The sequence below is a fragment of the Semicossyphus pulcher genome, unplaced genomic scaffold (genome assembly GCF_022749685.1).
Source record: "Semicossyphus pulcher isolate SPU_LCO1_2020_fin unplaced genomic scaffold, fSemPul1.0.p SCAF_9, whole genome shotgun sequence".
In the NCBI taxonomy this organism is placed as follows: Eukaryota; Metazoa; Chordata; class Actinopteri; order Labriformes; family Labridae; genus Semicossyphus; species Semicossyphus pulcher.
In genome coordinates, this window is record NW_027211770.1 from 30,686,419 (window position 1) to 30,705,898 (window position 19,480).

At 42.4% G+C, this 19,480-nt stretch overlaps 2 protein-coding genes across 2 annotated transcripts in view; one reads left to right on the forward strand and one right to left on the reverse strand.

Moving 5' to 3' along the window:
* bmper (BMP binding endothelial regulator) overlaps window positions 1-9,195 on the forward strand; it is a 30,872-nt gene extending 21,677 nt beyond the window's left edge. The window contains exons 4-16 of the mRNA XM_069656639.1: window positions 179-261; window positions 411-501; window positions 590-672; window positions 1,487-1,586; window positions 2,044-2,153; window positions 2,269-2,403; window positions 3,405-3,509; window positions 6,761-6,806; window positions 7,444-7,613; window positions 7,877-8,078; window positions 8,190-8,532; window positions 8,719-8,849; window positions 9,014-9,195. Coding sequence (XP_069512740.1) covers window positions 179-261; window positions 411-501; window positions 590-672; window positions 1,487-1,586; window positions 2,044-2,153; window positions 2,269-2,403; window positions 3,405-3,509; window positions 6,761-6,806; window positions 7,444-7,613; window positions 7,877-8,078; window positions 8,190-8,532; window positions 8,719-8,849; window positions 9,014-9,195 — 1,781 coding nt within the window. The remainder of the gene's footprint in view (window positions 1-178; window positions 262-410; window positions 502-589; window positions 673-1,486; window positions 1,587-2,043; window positions 2,154-2,268; window positions 2,404-3,404; window positions 3,510-6,760; window positions 6,807-7,443; window positions 7,614-7,876; window positions 8,079-8,189; window positions 8,533-8,718; window positions 8,850-9,013) is intronic.
* A 1,530-nt stretch (window positions 9,196-10,725) lies between these two features.
* Window positions 10,726-19,446, reverse strand: eaf1 (ELL associated factor 1). The gene is made up of 6 exons (XM_069657050.1): window positions 19,254-19,446; window positions 17,310-17,404; window positions 17,033-17,169; window positions 16,480-16,652; window positions 16,084-16,305; window positions 10,726-14,629 (listed from the first exon to the last, which is right to left on the reverse strand). The coding sequence occupies exons 1-6, from the start codon at window positions 19,354-19,356 to the stop codon at window positions 14,580-14,582; spliced, it is 780 nt and encodes a 259-aa protein (XP_069513151.1). The 5' UTR covers window positions 19,357-19,446; the 3' UTR covers window positions 10,726-14,579.
* Window positions 19,447-19,480: the final 34 nt, after the last annotated feature.

Genomic DNA, 19,480 nt, shown 5'->3' on the forward strand with positions numbered 1-19,480 from the left:
ATCCCTCTGATGATATGTCCCGCCTGCATGTCCTGTTTCACTCGGAAATACGTCACGATATGGAAGCTAGATACTCTCGAAATGCTGTTTCAGCTCAACTTTAAGACTTCTGTCTGAGGAAGTTTACTTATGTTACAGCGATTATAACTGCATGTCTCTCTCTCTTTCTGTCTCTCAGGTTGCATGTTGGATGGACGATCTTATAACAGCTCAGTGTCCTGGACCAGCTCCACCAAACCCTGCATGAGCAGACGCTGTCAGGTGTGTAAGCGTGTGTGTGTGTGTGTGTGTGTGTGTGACTGTGGCCTGCCTTTAGAGGTTGTTTCAGCCATTGATTTAAACAACCATCAAAGAAAATCCCTCAAAATGTCCATGCTAAATAAAGTGTTTACCTTCTGTTACTGTGACAGGAAGGTGTCATCACTGAGTCGGAGGTCCAGTGTGTCGTCCACTGCAAGAACCCCAAAATCCACCCCAAGAAGTGCTGCCCCACCTGCCCCAGTGAGTACAACCTGGGACTAACTTATCGAGTGCATTTAAAAACAGCTCTGCATGCCAGAGGGTAAATGTGTGACTGCTCTTCCTGCAGCTTGCATCTTCGAGGGGCGACTTTATAAAGAGAAGGAGGAGTTCAGTCCAGAGGGCAAACCCTGCATCAAATGCACCTGCACTGTGAGTACACACACACACACACACACACACACTCAGCTGCATTTACACTCTGACCTGTGTGAGTGTGTGTGCGCGGGGGCCTCTGTCCTCTCAATAAGTTATTTTGGAGTCTCCGGGGAGTCACAAACTTCTGGTTGGAACAACATCCTCTTTCTGATTCTCCCTCCCTCTCTGCATCCCCCCGTTTCCTCCTCTTCCTCCATCCCTCCCTCCTCCCCCATTAGACAAACAAACCGTACAGGTACGTCCATAAACACATCGCAGCATTAATGTGCTTGCACCTAATTAGGCTGACCTGTGGGGTTGTTAACACATATGCTGTATGCACATATGCAGGTGTAATGGTTGACCTTGATACAGAAATATTCTGCATACACTCACCTATGTGCAGAACACTGTGATGTATCTATTATCTCCTTCTCTGTGTCTCTGATCGTTTAATAGGACTGCCGTATAGATTTTATTTTTGGTCTGTGCACATTAAATCTGCCAAATTGTGATATTTTTAAGTTTGTTTTTGTTGCGTTAAAGCTGAAATCTTCTTAATATTTTGCATAAACCAGAAATGGCTGCACCACTGCACCAGAACCAGCAAACAGCATTCCTAGATATTAACTAAACAATCAGACAAACATGTTAAACTTGCATTGTTTAAAAACAAAATCAATATAAAGCATGTAAAGACGTTAATCAAACCATACAATTATTACCAGTTTATAATGTGCACTTTCCTTTAAAGAACAAAAATTGCATCCATGGCGAAAAGTCGCAGCATGAAGGACCATCATGTTAATTCTTTTTGCTGTTGTTTCAGGGAGGGCGGACTCTCTGCTTGAGGGAGGTGTGTCCAGTCCTGTCCTGCCCCGCCCACCTCAGCCACACCCCGCCGGGACAGTGCTGCCCCAGATGTCTCGGTAAGCAACAGCAACTTTCTGACGCATTAAAAAAACATCACATCCCATTTGTTGTCAGGAGAATAAGGCAATGAAACAAGAGCACCCTAACCCTCGAATGACACTCGAATAACCTTCTAAATAACCTAACCCTTTGTGGACTTGTCCTGTCATCAAGAAAGTGCTTTTCTCAGGTGTCAATAAACGTTATCACAGCCAAACTAAGAATTAATACAGACTAATGATATATTTACCATTTTAACTCCTTAAAGGAATATTTTACAACTTGTTTCTAAACAATCACCTACGCTTCAGTGGTGATTGTTTGAAATGCAAACCTGCAGACACACTTGCAGACTGACTTTACCTGAACATGCCCCCTTCAATTCTTTTGTGCAGTGTCTTACTGCAAAGTGAAGACAAATGTCAAGCACATCTGTACTAAAAGATTTTTGTCTTTGACTCTTTCCTCCTCCAGGTCAGAGGAAGGTGTTCGATCTGTCTTTGGGGAGCTGTCTCTTCCACAGCGAAGTTTACGAGAACGGCAATTCCTTTATACACGACAACTGCACCACCTGCACCTGCAAGGTACTGGAAGGGATGGCAAGCTGTCCACAACCCCCTGTTGACAAAATGTTTGCCGTTGAACTCCCTTAACTGAAGGATAAATCTCTCTTCCTTGCTGGGACTTTCTTCTTCCCAGGATTCCACGGTGGTGTGCAGGAGGCGGTGCTCTCGGCCGGGGAGTTGCCAGGGCGAGCAGTGCTGTCCTGAGTGTCTGTCCTACGTGAAGGTGGAGGAGGTGAAGTACTGCAGAGTCCGGAACAAGATATACAGGGTAAGAGAGCAGAGAGGACTCTGGAAGGATGGATGACTACATCATGGATAAATGGGTTGGATAAATGATGGATGCACTGATGAGTGGACAGATCAATTAAAATGAGAGATAGGTGGAGTAATGGATATATGAATAGATCCATATATTGATGCATAATTTAATGGACATTGGTTGGATAGATGGATGAATGATGGATACATGAAGGATAGATGGAGAGTGGATGAACAGATTGGACAGCGGTTGGATGAATGAATTGCTGAAGAAGAGATGGCTGCCTGAATAAACAATGGATGGTATTAAAAGCAAGTATAGATAAATGGATGAATGAATGGATGGATGGATGGATGAATGAATGGATGGATGGATGAGAGAAAGACAGATGGATTGACAGATAAATGGCTGGATGGACAAAAGGTCAAACAGACGGAGGAAAGGATGACTAATGGATGACGTTGGATGGATGGATACATGATGATAGATGAATGGACAATGGTTGGATGAAGGACTTGATGGTGAAGAGGTGGATGGATGAATAAGGAGTGAATGGATTGATAGATACATGTATGATGGACAAATTGATTAAGTAATGGATGGATGAACAGATACTAGGACAGACAAACACATGGAAGGATTAATGGGTGGAAGATGGCCAGACAGATAAATTAATGGATGAATGAAGGATGGATGGATTATTGGATGGATGGATGGATGGATTGATGAATGGATGAGTAATGGAAGAAGGCATGGACAGGTAAATGTATCAAAAGTGGACACATAGACCAATTGACAGATTGATAAGTTGATGGACGAATAGATGGATAGATGGATGGGGGAATGGATGAACAGACAGACAGATTGATGATGGTTGTACCATGGATGGATGGATGGATGGATGAATTGATGGACTGTTTCATGGTCAGTTAAATGTTTGGTTGGATGAATGATAGTTTGGTCTATCTCTGTCACGTTGTAATCGGGTTCTGGTTTCTTCCCTCCTGCAGGAAGGAGACATGTGGTCATCGGTTAACTGCACTCTCTGTGCCTGTATTAAAGGAAGCATCGAGTGTCGACCCAAACAGTGTGTACCAATCACCAGCTGCCCCTCGGTGAGTGACAGACCTGCGGACATATCACACGCTGACATCCTGCTTGCAGGATTTACATTATGGTCTCAGAAGCTGCTTTTCAATTGCAGGAACTTTCCCCAGGGACGAGGGACTTTAGGAGGTATAGTACTTTATGAAAGTACAGGGACTATCAGCGCTGAATTCATCTGATTGGTTGGGTGTCTTTGTTGAAAGACAGACAGCAATGTGTTTGAGGAACCTTTTATACCCTTGAAAAGTAGCTAAAAGCCCCCGGGTGCTTTTGGTGGAAACGGGGCAAAAGATGTTGTTAGACCTTCAACTTATTAACGGCCACCAACTCTGTGTCTGTCACTCTACTTTATCTGTTTCCTTCTCCCTGACCAATCTGTCTGACACTCACACTTTACAGCCCATGACTAACAGCATCATTTTCATTTCACATGCGTGACGCCTCAAACAGCAACGCTCCTCTGATTTAGAGGCAGGGTGGCCAAAACTAACACTCAAATTCAACCATATTAGTCCGAGCCAAAACACTGAAGTCCAAAAGGAGCCGAGCTGGCAGCTCACAGGGAGCTTTCTTCTCCACATTAGAAATGTTTCCCTTTTAGCACATTAGTGATCAAGCTGAAGCGTGACGTTGGCTGTCAAACGCTCTGGGAGCTGCTGGCAGAAGGAAGGTTTGTGCTGCGTTCACCTGTCGCAGAGGTGGCTCTGGGGTCATCTGTCGGCCGGTGGGTGATGGAGTGGATTCCTAGCATACCGCCGGTTGCTGGCGGTCACGCAGTCAAAGCCGGTGTCAGCGTTAGTCCAAGTTCACACGCTTCCAGCGGTTACGACAAGCCCTCACCTGTTGTCTGTGGTCAGAACAGGCGACTGAAGGGTGATGTAGGTGGTCTGCAGTGAGTTTTTATTTCCAGTGAAAAGACAAAGTTTCAGTGAATAGATCCTGTTGATTTGTAGCACTTTGAAATTCAGCATTCATTAGCAAATATGGTCACTTCCTGCTCTAGTGGCGTTGTCCAAAGTGCCAAACTCAAGGCTTCAGAAGGAAAGTCCACTAATCAATGTGCAACGTCGCGGTATCTGTGCCCACTTCTTACATACAGTCTATGGCATTCCCACAAACTCACTTGCTGCACCATTTCACAGCAAGCATACATTATAAAGTTAAAACACCTGTCCCAAGTTATCATGAGTGCAAGTCTTCTCTCTCGCAAAGGTCACCACAGCCCACCTCAACCTTTCAAACACACACACACACACACACACACACTCTCCCATGCCGTCATCCTGCGGTCAGCGGCAGGTCGACACAGTGTGTGCGTCCCATTGGAGACAGTGTGTCTCCGCACAGCCTTTTGTCTGTGTGACGTTTGAGTGACAGCAAAGAAGAGGTTCCCTATATTTAGGCCCCCTGAAAACCAATCTCTGTCACTGTGTGTGTGTGAGTATTAGAGAGAGAGAGAGTGTGTGTGCGCTTCTGTGTGTCCTCAGTTTGTCAAAAGGCAGCCTCTTCAAAGAGAGAGATTGCCCTTTGTGCAGAGGTTAGGACTCTGGAGTGTGTATTGAGTGTACGTCTGTATGTGATGACAGACGAGAGGTGTGTGTGTGTGTGTGTGTGTGTGTGAGAGAGATAGAGAGAGAGAGAGAGACAGGAAAAAAGAAGGGCTTCCCTGAGGCAACAAAAACTAAGTGTGTGAAAGAGTCCTCTGATCTGCACCTCTGATGGAAGTTGAAACATACTGTACGCACACACACACACACACACACACACACACAGTTTCCTGTTACACAGACAGAGTTCAGCGGTTGAAGTCTGAGTATCGGTGTCTTTGTGGTCGTCCTGGTTTGACTGTGAACTTGTCGAAGTGGGAACTTGTCCTGCGTTTCTTCCTTTCATTTAATCTCTGTTCTGTCTGTTTGAATGACAGCATGAAAACAGAACTGCTACCTTTGTTATCTCTGCCAACAAAATGTGGAAAAAAGGGTTGTGTTTTCATCCCTGTCAGTTTAACTGTTTGTTACCAGCACGTCTCCAAAAATCTGCTTGATCTTTGGTGGACGCCACATTTTTCAGCTCTTAACTGTCATCTTGAATTGTTGTGTTTTGTGTTGCTGAGAAACTCTGGAAAAGTGTGTTGTGTTTAATGCCACGCGCTATTTTCATCGATAAATCAAACCTGCAGGAGAGAAAAAGTACAAAATAGGAAAAGTAAATAAACCAGGCTCCATTCTTCTTGTACATCTTGGGATCTAAATGACTGATAGGTACAAAAGGTTTTGGAATTACTCATGTAGATTGCTTCAGTTAGCCTAACCCTAACCCTAGCCAAAAAAACTGGCCGGTTACTTTTTCATTTTATGTTTGCTTGACAAATATGTGTTTGATCCAAACAAACCATTTAAAACACCAAACTCACACCATAAAACAAACTGGCACTGGTAAACATGCAACGCCGTTGTTCTGCAAGGTAAAAGTTCTGTTTTGTCAATGGATTCTAATGTCATCTTTTTCTTCCGGTAAAACTAAATTTCACGCGTGCTCACGTAAGTTAGCACCAAACAATTTCAACCAATCAATCTGCAACATTTAGCCGCAGAGCACCAAGAACGCTCGGTCAGTTAGCTAGCTACTGCGCTGTGGAGAACGTCTGTCTACGCCCACTTCTCAACGATCAAATCAAATCCCTCTAATGATATGTCCCGCCTGCACGTCCTGTTTCACTCGGAAATACGTCACGATACGGAAGCTAGATACTCTCGAAATGCTGTTTCTGCTCGACTTTAAATAATGTGTCTTACTACTCAACAAAAAGGTCTCTCTCTGTAGGGATCCTTTCTGTGATGTCAAAAACTTGGAATAACAATCTGAGCCTGTCAGTGGCAAAGCAAGAACCTTTAGTGGACGCACTTTGATTGATGCATTTGCCACCAAGGATTATAGCCTTTACGGCTCGTGCTGTGGTTGTCGGCTGGAAAAATTCTACTGGAGCGATTCCAAAACTTTTAGTACATGGTAGTCATTAAGACCCAAAAGTATAAAGTGGTGCTCAGGTTTAAAAACACTGGATCTAGTGTTAAAAGTGCTGTCTTCTCTCACTATGTGTTTTACTCTTCATATTTCCGTTTCTGTTTGCTTCCTAAGATCTTGTCTGTTTAATCCACCCATGTATTTGCTCACTATCAGTCTGCATTCTGTCAAAGACGTTCTGGTTTCTCTTACCAAGAGTGTCTAACACTGTGTGTCTGTGACTTGTCTCTTGCAGAATAAGATCCTGAACAGGACCGGCTGCTGTCCAGTCTGCACTGAAAGTGAGTAAGTCCCTCTCAACCCTCCAGCTTCCTCTTAAGTATTCACACATCCCTGAACATTCAGACCCAAGTCTTGAATATGAGGCCTTAAAAAGTCGTCGAATGTCTTAAAATAAATGAATCGTGCTTCTTTAAGGCAATGAAAACAAATCTCAGTCCAGACTGTAGCTTCATCTGAGCATTTCCCATGAACGTCAGTCCAGACTGTGGTCGACAAAGATGGCTGTAAATGTACCATTTCAGAACTACAAAGTCGCCATAAACCTCACTTCTTCATAATATAGACGTTAGTTCAGTTGTTAAAGCAAACGTTTTAACCACACCGCAGACTCCAGGTTCCACTTCGGAGTTAGATTAGTGTCTCACATTTCCCCATTTATTACTGATAATAGTTTTTGCTGCTGGCAGTCGGGCATAAACATGTATTCTTGGAAAACCTTTGCATTTTGGATTTTCTTTAGTTTTCCTGGAACAAGGACAGGGGCATACATTTTTATGTTTCTTTGCTGGTATTTTAATTCCAGCTCAAACAGCAGCTGTTTTTCTGTGACGTGTTTCTTTTGTTCTTTCTTTCTCTCCCATGCCTACATTTATTCCATCTGAATATCTCTTTGTCTTTGCCTCTGTTCCTCTGCAGAGCCGGGTGTATGCACGGTCTTTGGCGACCCTCACTACAACACCTTCGATGGCAGGACCTTTAACTTTCAGGGGACCTGCCAGTACGTATTGACTCGTGACTGTGGTGGCGTCCCCTCTGGAGGACCTGGAAATAACATCAACCTCAACAGCCCAGACTCCAGCTTTATGGTAGGATGGCAGTTTTAAAGTCTGTGCATTTTACAGCCATTAAAGGAATGCCAAGACATTTTGGGAAACAGTTTCACTCGCTTTTTTACCAAGTAGATGATAGGCGGGAAAGATGCTTTAATACTTCAAGAGAGGTATAGCCTAGCTTAGCACAAGCACTGCTTGTTAAACTGTCAGGTTTCCTTATTCTGTTTAAACACACAAGATGACATGTAAATAAGAGCTTAACAAGCAGACCAAATTTGATTACGTTTCTCCTCTAGGTGTTGGTGAAGAACGATGCCCGGCGGACTCGTTCCTTTTCCTGGACTCAGTCTGTCGAGATCCGGCTGGGAGGTTTGATCCTCAGTCTCCACCAGCATTTGACGGTCCGGAGGAATGGCACCCGAATCGCCCTGCCCTACCACGGCCCTGGGGTTCACATCGACTTGGACGGATACCTGCTCAAACTCACTACCATCGCAGGTCAGCACATATTAATGGCCTTACCTCTGATTGGTCTGTTGGTTAGAGAAGTACTGTCCAAGGAATCACCATTATAAATCTCTGTTTTCCTCCCTCTACCTCCCCCTGCAGGTCTAGAGATCACATGGGACGGTGACAGTTTCGTGGAGGTCGTGGCTGCCCCCCACCTGCGCGGACGCCTCTGCGGTCTTTGCGGAAACTACAACGGCCACAAGCGCGATGACACCATGGGGGGTGACGGCCAGTTCAAGTTTGACGTGGACGAGTTTGCAGAGTCGTGGCGAGTCGAGGGGAACGAGGTTTGCTCCCAGCAGCACCCGCCTCGCCGCCCGGCTTCCTTCCTGTGCCCCGGCAGCGTCAAAGTCAAGTTCCGTGCCCACAGGGAGTGCCAGAAGATAAAGTCGTGGGAGTTTCAGAAGTGCCACCGTGTGGTTGACTTTGCGCCTTTCTACAGGTAACATATTTGACTTTACTTGATTTAGTTATCCAAACCTGACCTCTAAATTACCCAAAAATATCCCCATATGGACGTGAGGAACAGCAAAATTTAATTGCACCCCACAAGTGTAGAGCCCACATTGGTCTCAGAAGGACAGATGTACAAAGTCAGATACATCATTTATCTTCCTGCTCTCTGTAGGTCGTGTGTGACGGATATGTGTGAGTGTCCGGTCCATAAAAACTGCTACTGTGAGTCCTTCATCGCCTACAGCCGAGCCTGCGAGCGGGAAGGAGTGCCCATCGTCTGGAGGCCGGACACCGCCTGTATGGGTGAGTAACAACTCTCTTGGTCTCACTAAAATTACACAGTCAAAGACCTAAAAGAAACTGGTTCAATAGTCTATCAAATGCATCAATAACCAGATTCACATCAACATTAAAACTGATTGGCTGAATTTTTAACAACCTTTTTACCTTCTTGTCCCTCCTTTCAGCCACCCAGTGTAAACACGGCGCTGTGTACGACACCTGCGGACCGGGCTGCACCAAAACCTGCGACAACTGGAACGAGATCGGACCGTGCCACAAGCCCTGCGTGGCCGGCTGCCACTGCCCCGCCAACCTGGTGCTGTTCCAGGGACGCTGCATCAAACCCACATCCTGCCCCGGGCGGTGACCCTTGTGACACAGGTGGGAGGGGGGTGGGTAAAGGTTAGGGGGCGGCCATTTTTAGTGTCACAACTAGGGGGCCAAACAAGCTGGGAAGAAGTCGAGAGATCAGATACGACGAGGTACTCAGGGTCCAGATCTTTGCAAGGAAGCGTTGCAGTGACTTTAGAGATACAAGCTACAGTGATGGATGGAGGAGACGCTTACTGGGGCTGATCCTCGCCTCTGCCTCTTGTAATACCATTCACCACCAGCAGAGGCGCTGATTTAAATCTTGAATAGGAAGAACTGAACTCCCAAGAGAAAACTTTGGGGTCCTATTTGAAGATTTTCCAGCCGTGGACCCTCAGGAAACTAGTAAGGCCAATGGACTCCTGTTTGAGCCAATATGGCGCCCGGTTTCTCTCACAAAGACTCCAAAAGGGGAAACTGAGCTTCTGCGTTTGGAACATGGTGATTCAAAGGACAAGAAGATTTCAAACTGCTCTCATGATCTCTGTTCCATCATTTCATACTGTAAGCTAGCCAGATTTATATGAAAGACAGACAGCTTTTATATTATTATTATTGTTTTAATTAATATTATTATTGTTATTTGATGTTGATGATGTTAATTTATATATCGGTCAAATGATATGTCGTAGCAAGAGCCAGAATCATGAATATAATTGCGTTATAAATGATTTAAAGGGAAACAAAAGCTATTTATGTATTTGTTGTGTTACTGTTTGAAGAGAAATGCCCAAATGTGACTCTGTTGTTGCACCATCGCAGGGAAAAAGTACTGTATTGTGTTCTGCTCCGTGTACAGCTTGTTGTGGTTCGTGTCAAACTGAAGGTGTTCTTCTAAGCATATGTTTCACTTGACGAAAATTATTTAAGACCAGCAATATAATCTTTTATGGAAGTTCACTTCTGACTGCTGTCTTTACTCTCTGACACGCTGAAACCTTTAATGATTGTGGAGGAAATAGCCTGACCTGAAAATGAAGGAGTTCTGCTGCCTTTAGGCAAAGCGAATGTCCTTCAGTTTAAAGATGATTTAAGGTTAAAAAGGTCACGAACAAAATCATGTTTATTTTTAAGAATTCTCTCTAACCTTTTTTACCCTTTCAGACCTTTAAAAACGATTCGCATTAAATATTTCTGAGGCGAAAAATCTAATTTGATTTGATGCAAGTGGTTGCAGAGTAATACATCTTTATTTTGAGTATTACAAGAAAAAAAGGACACTTTTTCTGCAGCAAAAATTGTAGAGTTTTGTATGATAGAGGCTGTTTTTCTTACAAATCATTGTGAAGAAATCAATTCACTCACTTTAATAGATGGCCCTATTTAAAAAGATCTATAGTGGATGGTCAAGCACATTGATGCAAATGCGTATATGGTGTGTCCAACTCTAATATTGCTGGTTAACGGTGAATAATCTTGGTGCAGTAATGTGCAAGCCCTAAAGTGGTTGTATTTGTCTCATAATTTATCATAGGTGTGTTTTCACATATAAACGCTTAATGAAGACGAAAACACGCATTTCAAATACATTTGCTTACTTTTAATACACCTCAAATTTGTACAAACATGTTTCACATGAACACTATAACAAAAAACATGAGAACTAAAGCACCAAACACAACAAAGTCCATTCGACAACAGAAGTGTGTCACAGGTTTCAGAGGGTGGGAAATCGGACTCTTTGGCCCACCTGCTTCAGGTTTGTAACAATTCATCAGCTAATACAGCAGGCAGAGGGAGGTAAACATGTCAACACGTGATAGTAAAAACTGATACGGTAGGTCATCTTGTCACGCGCAATCATCTCTGGTCTGTGAGCTCATAAAGACGACCTTTGGATAAAGATGCTTTAGAGAAACACGACTCTGATATAAAAGAATAACACATCTTTTATGAGAGCTGATAATTGTAGAAATACAATTTCCCCCAAACTGAACGTGACGTCTGATAAAAGGGTTTCATTCCAAAATGCTACATTAACATTTGATTAATGTTCCTTTGTAACTATTTTTAAACGCTTCTAAATTCTAATGATTCAAAGTAGAGAGAAACGTCTGTTCATGTGCACATCACAGGGCAGGCGTGCAGGAGGAAACTCCTGCACACTGGCACCAGCTTTTTCCTGATGAAGGTCGAGCACCAAAACGTTGCAAGCAAAAAAATGTATTTTCTGCTGTTGTGGGAGTTTACTTAAAATGTCCTAGAAGACTCTGATGTTTCAAACTTTATTAAAACATTTATAGGAAACATTTATAGGAGCTGCCGTAACAGATTTTCTGTAATGTTTTCCGACAGTTCGATACGAGCTGTGCTGAGGATTACACCTGTTACAGTGTAACAATAGTTGATGTTTGTCCTGCCTGAAGACGTTGTTGAAGTTATTATTTAATTAAAATGGCCAAATTTCCCGATTTCCTTCTTCCAATATGGAAACATTTGATGAATATTTGTTTATGAAACAGACTGAAATCAATGCTGATGACTCTATATGACCGACAAAAGCAAACCAGAGCACCAGCAACAAGATTGATTATTTCTATATAGTTATTTTTAATGCCTGAAGCTGCTGGGGGGGGGGGGGGGGTAGGTGTCAGACAAAGTGATTAACTGCACGCTGCCTTTGTTTACATTTTTCAGGGTGTAAATTTAAAGTGAGCGAGTTTTTGTTTAACCACCACTAAAGCACGTACAAGACAAAATCATCAAAGCGCTAAGAGGTACAGCTTTGTCCACAGGGGGCGCCAAAGTCAACACAAAACTCAAGTCGCTCACAGCAGCTTTGACAGAACATCTTTGGCTGTTAGACTGAACACGGGCTCTCGGAGTTTTCAGTGGTTGTTTTATAAACTGTTTTCCGAACAAATTGATTAAAAAGTAATCAAAATTGAAAACAAGTTTTAGTTGCATCATTCTGCACGCTGTCAGAGGACAGGTCTGATTACAGTAGGCTAAAGAAGTAGAAACACGTGTGGGGTGGAAGCTACAAGTTAACAAAACGTTTCTTAATTAATCAGGACACTAACAACGGATTATTTTTCTAATTAATACGTCGGGAACATCTTTCTCATTTTGAACACTTTGTAACTTCCCTAAAAAACTGCTGCACGTTGAATTAAAAATCTGTCGTGGATGAAAAACCAAACTGAAACGACTTCCTGGCGTTCTGACATTAAACTCCTCGGTCGTGTTTCTGAGCTGCTGCGCTGCCGAACGTATGGTACAACAAACACCAAATGATACTGCTGCTGTGTGACCTACACCATCTCTGTTAAAAGCAGCAGATGTGCACACTGACACGACATGAACACCGAGCTTCTCTCTGCTCGGTTAACTCTTTGGCTTTCTCAGAAAATGACACATTCATTATTTCCAGACGTCAGCGCTGTAAGGCGTGAGATGGTTCTCTGCTTTAAGAAGATGATGAAGATTTGGAATGAAAAAATAATCTCTGTTTCACACGACTGATACGACAAACAGCGGTCATCATGTGGAGACAAACAGCAGGAAGCTGAAGCTTCTTTTTCTCCCTTTCAGACGTCATCCTGATTATTCAGATTTCAGGTGGTTTTTATGTTTAATTTAGACCCTTTAACTTTAAATGATTAGTGATTATAAAGGGTTATATTAGTGTGTCAGTGGGATTTATAGTGACTTTGCAAATGTAAACTATGATGTTGACCATCAGGCTATATTTGTTAACACTGTCAGTAACAGCAACGACTGTTTTAGCCTCATTTAGCTTATTTTTGACTCTCGTGTGACCAAATATTCTTCTCAACCAAACCGGAGCTCAGAGAAAAATTAAATCAAGACTTACATTCAACTGTTTGATATATACCAGGTCTCTGTTTCTGTTTATTTCTGAGTCTCTTCTGCCCCCTAGTGATAAAAAATATCACTAAATGAAGCTTCAAACATCTTCAACATCTTCAACATCTTCAACACAGCTGCAAGTTGTAGATATTTGTCTGTACTGCCCTTGGTGGCAGAAGTCTGATTTCCCTAAAAGACGATCCGGTATCAAAAGTGAAATCGTAACAAAACAGCAAAGTCCAAGTTCATTTAGGGAAACGTCACTGTAATAAGATATATATATAAGATATATATATATATATATTTTTCTTATTGTCAACAAACCCTCTTTAAGAACAAAAACAATGATTTTGTCCTAAATACTCGTTAAAGACCAAAATTGTGGATAAATCTGCAGCTAAAAGTTCCCAAAATGCACTTTGGGGACTATTTGATTAACATTTGCTGAAAACCTTCCTAGAAGTCAAATATTGGAATCATGAGCCGAGAAGGCCGTGAACTTTACAGGTCACATGTCTTCGCTTTAGTTTTGAGCTGTGTTATTGCACACAGAGGACTGCAGGACGTACAAATCATCAGCAGGGGCTGCCGCTAGGATCCTTTCAGCTGCTCAACATGTTTTTAGGATTCCTCCAGTGTTTATCATCACAATATGGAAATCATGTATGCTGGTGTAGGGGCTCGGTGCGGCCCTGAATCGAAACAAAAAAGTAACCAATAGTCAAATGTTTGGATTGAAGAGCCAAATCCAACTGTGCTGAGAAAGTCTGAGTCAGGTACGGTCCCACTGTTAACTACATGAAGCAGCTGTTGAGAAAAACTACAGAGCGTTCAAAACAAAACCATCTTTGAAACGTTTCTCGTGTCTTCAGTTCCACGGAGAGAAAGTCTGAACGTAATGAGAGACTTGTTGGTTTCGGTCTTTTCTTGGGGTTTGTTGACAATAACTGACACACAGAACTTCCCTCTAAGCCGAGGGCCTGCTGATTCAAATGATGAAGGTGAGATTCTTCATTAAAATAATCTGCTGAAAGTTTTAAGTCTATGAATAAGTCACTAAAGTTGAGATCACTGATCAACACATTTGATAAGAAGCTGACTGAATGGGTGTGTCTTTGATGTGTTGCTCATGAGCAGGATAAACGAGGGGACAGGTGAGAGGACGAAGATTCAGTACAATCTCTTCCTCATCAAACCATGAAAACAAAAACCCGTCAAAAACAGATGATCAAAGGAGGTAAAACTAGCTGCTCTAAGTACAGAAAATATGTATGTGCACTCTAATATATAATCTTTCAAACCTCTCAAGTAAAAGTTTCTTTTTTCTAAAGTTTGCTTTACAAAACAAAATATACATCTAATAAAAAATACACTCTTAAAGTTCCAGCCGGGCCAGCTTTGAGGATATACTAAAATAAAATAAAAAATACAGTCAAACCGAGATATACAGCTGGAGTCGGCCGTCACAGCAAAGGAACACGTCAGCCAGGCAGAAAGGAGGAGGAGGAGGAGGAGGAGGACGACGAGGAGGAGGAGTGTGGAGAGAGAGACTGACCAGCAGAGAGTTCAGTCGTCATCGCTGTCGCTGCCCGACTCGCTCAGCTGAAGGTCGTTTCCTGTGAAGACCAGAAGACATTTATTAAGACTGAGTATCTTACAGGTCACTCTTTACAAGTTTACAACCCCTGATCCCTGAAGATTATTTCCCATCATGCTCCTGGTGGAAATATACAGGTAAACAAAGAGAAGCAGCTTTTGGTCACAGCTGCCCTGTGAGTGCAGTGGTTTGTCTGATCTGTGGTGATCAGAGCCGTAACACTGGCTGGGCATGATGAGGCATTTCTTCCCTCCCATCCTTAAACTATCACTTCCTCAGAGCTAACCGCCACCTGGCAAACACGGTGCGCTAACAGCTAACAAGTGTCCTTCTATGGTGACGCTCTCAGTTCTGACACTGTGACAGCAGCCCTTCTCTCGGATCTACACCTTTGCTTCTTCCTCTTTGGTGCTGGAGAGAGCGCTCCTATTGGTTGTTGACAATGTTTACGCAATTGAACTGAATTTTATTTACATGAGCCAAGACTAAAAACTTCTGGTAATAAACATGTTAGAATTAAGACGAGAAAAAGACCAACTTTAGGGCCCGATCAGACAAAACGTTTTGCAGGCTGTCGACATGAGGCGCAGCCTACGGTTAAAAAAAGAGCAGCTCGTCAGCTGTCATTAACCTAACTATTATATTGTAAACTGACAGAAGGCCCGTCTCTCCTTTCATTCAACTGCAAAGTGAGAGAAAACGGCCATGACGTCGGGCGCTTTTCTGCTTTGAGTTGAAGTTTTTCAACTTGAGGCGCTCGGAGCGTTTCCTCAAAAACACGAGGCGCACAGGAAAAACACGAGGCACTCAGTAACGCAAAAGCAGCGTGCAAAACGCTTCACTCTCATCAAAAACAACTACAAACAAGCCAGCTGCTAAAACGTGTTCTGTCTGATCGGGCCCTTAGACAGCTTTATGATCATCTTACACCAAACATAGCATAGAGATAAGCAACTTAGTACTTCAGCAAAACTGTTCTGAATTATTCTGAAAATCTGCAACAATTAGGAAAACTTGGAAAGTTATTTGGTGTGCGGCTGGCGTAAATTGTTCTTAATCTAAGAGTGAGAACTTTATGTTGCAATTTAGCAGTCAAAAGGGATAAAACCGCAGCTAGTAAGAACTAAAGTCTGTATTTCTCTTCATGTGCACTTCCATTTAAAGGTGGTGGAAAGTCAGAACTGAACTGACGTCACTTAATACGGCAAACCCTCCAGATGATGCAAGAGTTATGAGTGCAGTGGTCAGAGAGGGACTGATGAAAACGTCATCTGTCCATTCACAGTTCAAAGGTTATTTAACAACATTTCAAATCAGCGTCTTCGTACAGTCTGTGGTGAGAAATGTTTTAGGGAGGAATGCTTAAATTTCCTCTCTTCCCTGACTCAAAGTAAATGCAGGGATAGGCAGACCCAGGATTAGCAGCAGCACAGAGCACTTAATGTAACAAAAGCACAACTCTGACACACTTACGGAGTGTGTTCATGAGCTGGTTGTTGCCCTGTTGCCGGTCGGCTCCTCCGTTGACCATGGGGTGACGGTTGGGGGAGGTCTGGCTGAGCGGTCGGGGGGCGTCATGTTCGCCATCGCTGCTGCTACTGTCGTCGCCGCTGCCCGAGGCGCTGGCTGAGTCAGACGAGCTGCTGCTGCCGCTGCTGCTCATCTGCTCGATCACCTCCACCTCCGCCCGAAGCTCTGCAAACAGCAGGGGGCAGCACAGAGTCAACAGACATTCTTTACGTTATTATTGCATTCTAACTAAGAAAATGCAGCATGCAACAAACTATTAAAGCGCTTATAAATGGAGGTGTTAAAGGAGAGTGTCATGCTCTTCTGGTTCAGTCATCGGCCATGGTTGGACCTCCTCACCTCTCTTGATGTCATCGAGTTGAGGCTCCGGGGAGGGATTATCTTTAGAAGGAGAAGGGGAGGTCTTGACCCCGGCCCCGGGCTTGGTGGGGGCCCTGAACTGAGAGCTGGGCTGGCTGGACCGGACCGACTGCTGCTCGATGCGAGCCTGGATCTTACTGCTGCCCTCCGCCCTGAAACGCACACACACAAAGCACAAGTACCTATCATTAGTCGTTTCCAGTTGTTTGTCTCAATCTTACTTGCATGTATATCCTCATGAACTATCCGTTTCTGTCCGTACTAACACATAGAAAACTCTTTTGGAAATATGTGTTGGATTTGGTGTAGAAATAGTGGACTTCCAAAAGATGGAGCCAAAGATGTCAGAAAACCTTTTTGAAGCATCGAACCGACTAACAACAAACCCGTAAAGTTTTCAGTATTAAGATCAATAATATCTTGCATGTCAACTGTTCTCAAAAAAGCACTTACAAGGAAACCAAATTGTTTTTATTAACTAATTTGCCATAACAAGCAAACCTTTGACTAAATGAGACCTTTGACCTCTCACCTGGTTTTCTTGACCTGGATGCTGCTGCTCAGCTTCTCCAGCACAAACTCCCCGGTGTCGTGGTTAATGATGAGCACACAGTCCTTCTGGTATGGCCGCTTGTTTCCTTTGAATACTGTCATGGGAGGCGTGGAGCCCTGGACGGACAAAATAATGTTGGTATAAGTTCCATTGACAAAAGCTTTACACGTCTAAAGAGGTTTCACATTCATTAATTGTAAATCCCCTGCACTGTTTTTAGTGGAATATTAGGGGAACCGCAAGCAGGCAGATTTACCGGAATGTGAGGTAACGTTATCGTGACTTCATCTCCTTTCCCAACTTGCAGCTCTCCCTCGCAGCTGGTGTCGATTGATGCTGGTTTGAAGTCATCTGAACAGGAAGGACATTGGGTAAAATCATGAGGACAAAATACAGACTTTTATCAGAAGTCCCCTGTAAACAGAACAACTGAGTCTGGTGCTGGTTACATTTTAATGCTTTTGGATATAACTGGATATTAATCGTAACTTAAGATGTCAGACTGTGTGTGCAATGAAGAGCCTGACTGATATTATTTTTTTAAGGCTGGTATGGATCCTTAAAAAATCTGTTAATTAATTACATATCAGTGCAGAGCAGAATGAGAGGCCAACTACAAAACAAAGTTAGCCTACCGCGGCTAACCCTTTAGCAAAACATCCCTTACGTCATCGACCCCTCCTCTTCCGGTTTTGGTCTGGCTGTCACATAGATATACACTGAATAAAATGTTGTATATTTTCAATATGTATTTTTTGGATCACCTTTTAAAATTAAATTAAAACAGTACAGTTGCTAAGTAACCAGTTTAGATATATACAAGTGTATATATCTAGGTAGCTGTCAAATGTGACTGAAAACTGGTTACTTAGCAACTGTACTGTTTATTTAAATTTAAAAGGTGATCCAAAAATACACATTAATAATATCCAATATACTTTTATTCAGTAGTCAAGGATAGATAGTTATATTAACCTCATAAATAAACAACTCACATTGTAACGCTGCTTTTAAGTGCTCCTCTGATGCTCGGAGTTCCTGAGTTATAAAGTCGTTTGGTATGTTTGGTATGTAAAATCATGAGGACAAAATACGGACTTACATCAGAAGTCCCCTGTAAACAGAATAACTGATGGTTGTTGGTGGGGTGGGGTGCTGGTTAGATTTTAATGCTTTTGGACATAACTGGATATTAATCGTAACTTAAGATGTCAGACTGTGTGTGCAATGAAGAGCCTGACTGATAATTATTATTTTAAGGCCGGTTTGGATACTTAAAAATGTAAAATCTGTTAATTAATGACACATCAGGCGTAAACTAATAAAACCATTTTTATAATGATTTGTATTATTTGGTTTTGTTTGAAGAATTGCAAACATCATTTTAAAAGGAAATTGTATTTAAAAGTTGTAAATAGAAATTGAAAAGTAACTCTATAATGTAATCACACTGTTTACAAATGAACTCTTGACATTCTAATATTTCTGTAATATAATTTCTTGTGTTTATTCAGCCACCATATATGCCAATTCATATATAATAAGCCATTAATAGCACTGTATCTATAGAGCTCTTAGTTGAATGATTTATTCACACATATGATTTGCCTTTTAACTTATGTTCAAACCTTATGAAGAATACACATTGCTTGTTTCTCTACCTTAAATATCTAAATAAACAGTAACAATGTCTAAACAGTACAAAGTTTTGTGTATTTACAACAATTAAATTTTGATTTATGCTTCTTTTTAACAGAAAAAGACTTGTAAATAACCACCGCGTCCCTGTTCAAGTGCACATCCAGCAAACTTCAACTTTTAAAAAATAGAAAGGCAGTAAAGACATGAAAAAGTCGTAACGTATTTCCTCAACCTGCAATCATGTAATTAGCGCATTCTTTCACTTTCTATAATTAATAATATTAATGCAACAGTCATTTATAAAACATTCTAATTATTAATGCCCCCACTTACAATAACCGGAGAATCTAAAAATAGACACCCGCCGATGGATGCTGTAATGTTAAAGCAGTGGGTGTAACTCTCTGTATGCAAATGACTTAATGTACTTATCCACAGCAGAGTTGTGTAAGAGACATCCTCCACGTCCATGTGAGCGAACTGATCCCACATTACAGTGAATCTAACACTCTGTAAAAGTTTCTTGAACGCATAAGTTAACGCGGTTATACACACTCACATCTGATTGTGTGAAAGGAAGATTTTGGCCTCTTCTCAAAGCTTTCTCCGAGCTTCAAAACATGCTCTTCCTTGTCCAGTAGCGGATTCGTACTCCCGTTCATGTCGTCGTTGCTGTTCTAGAATAAATTAACATTTAAGTAAAATATCCTGAAGAGCCAAGTATCTGTAACGTGCAACTCCAGGGAGAGCAGAATGAGAGGCCAACTACAAAACAAAGTTAGCCTA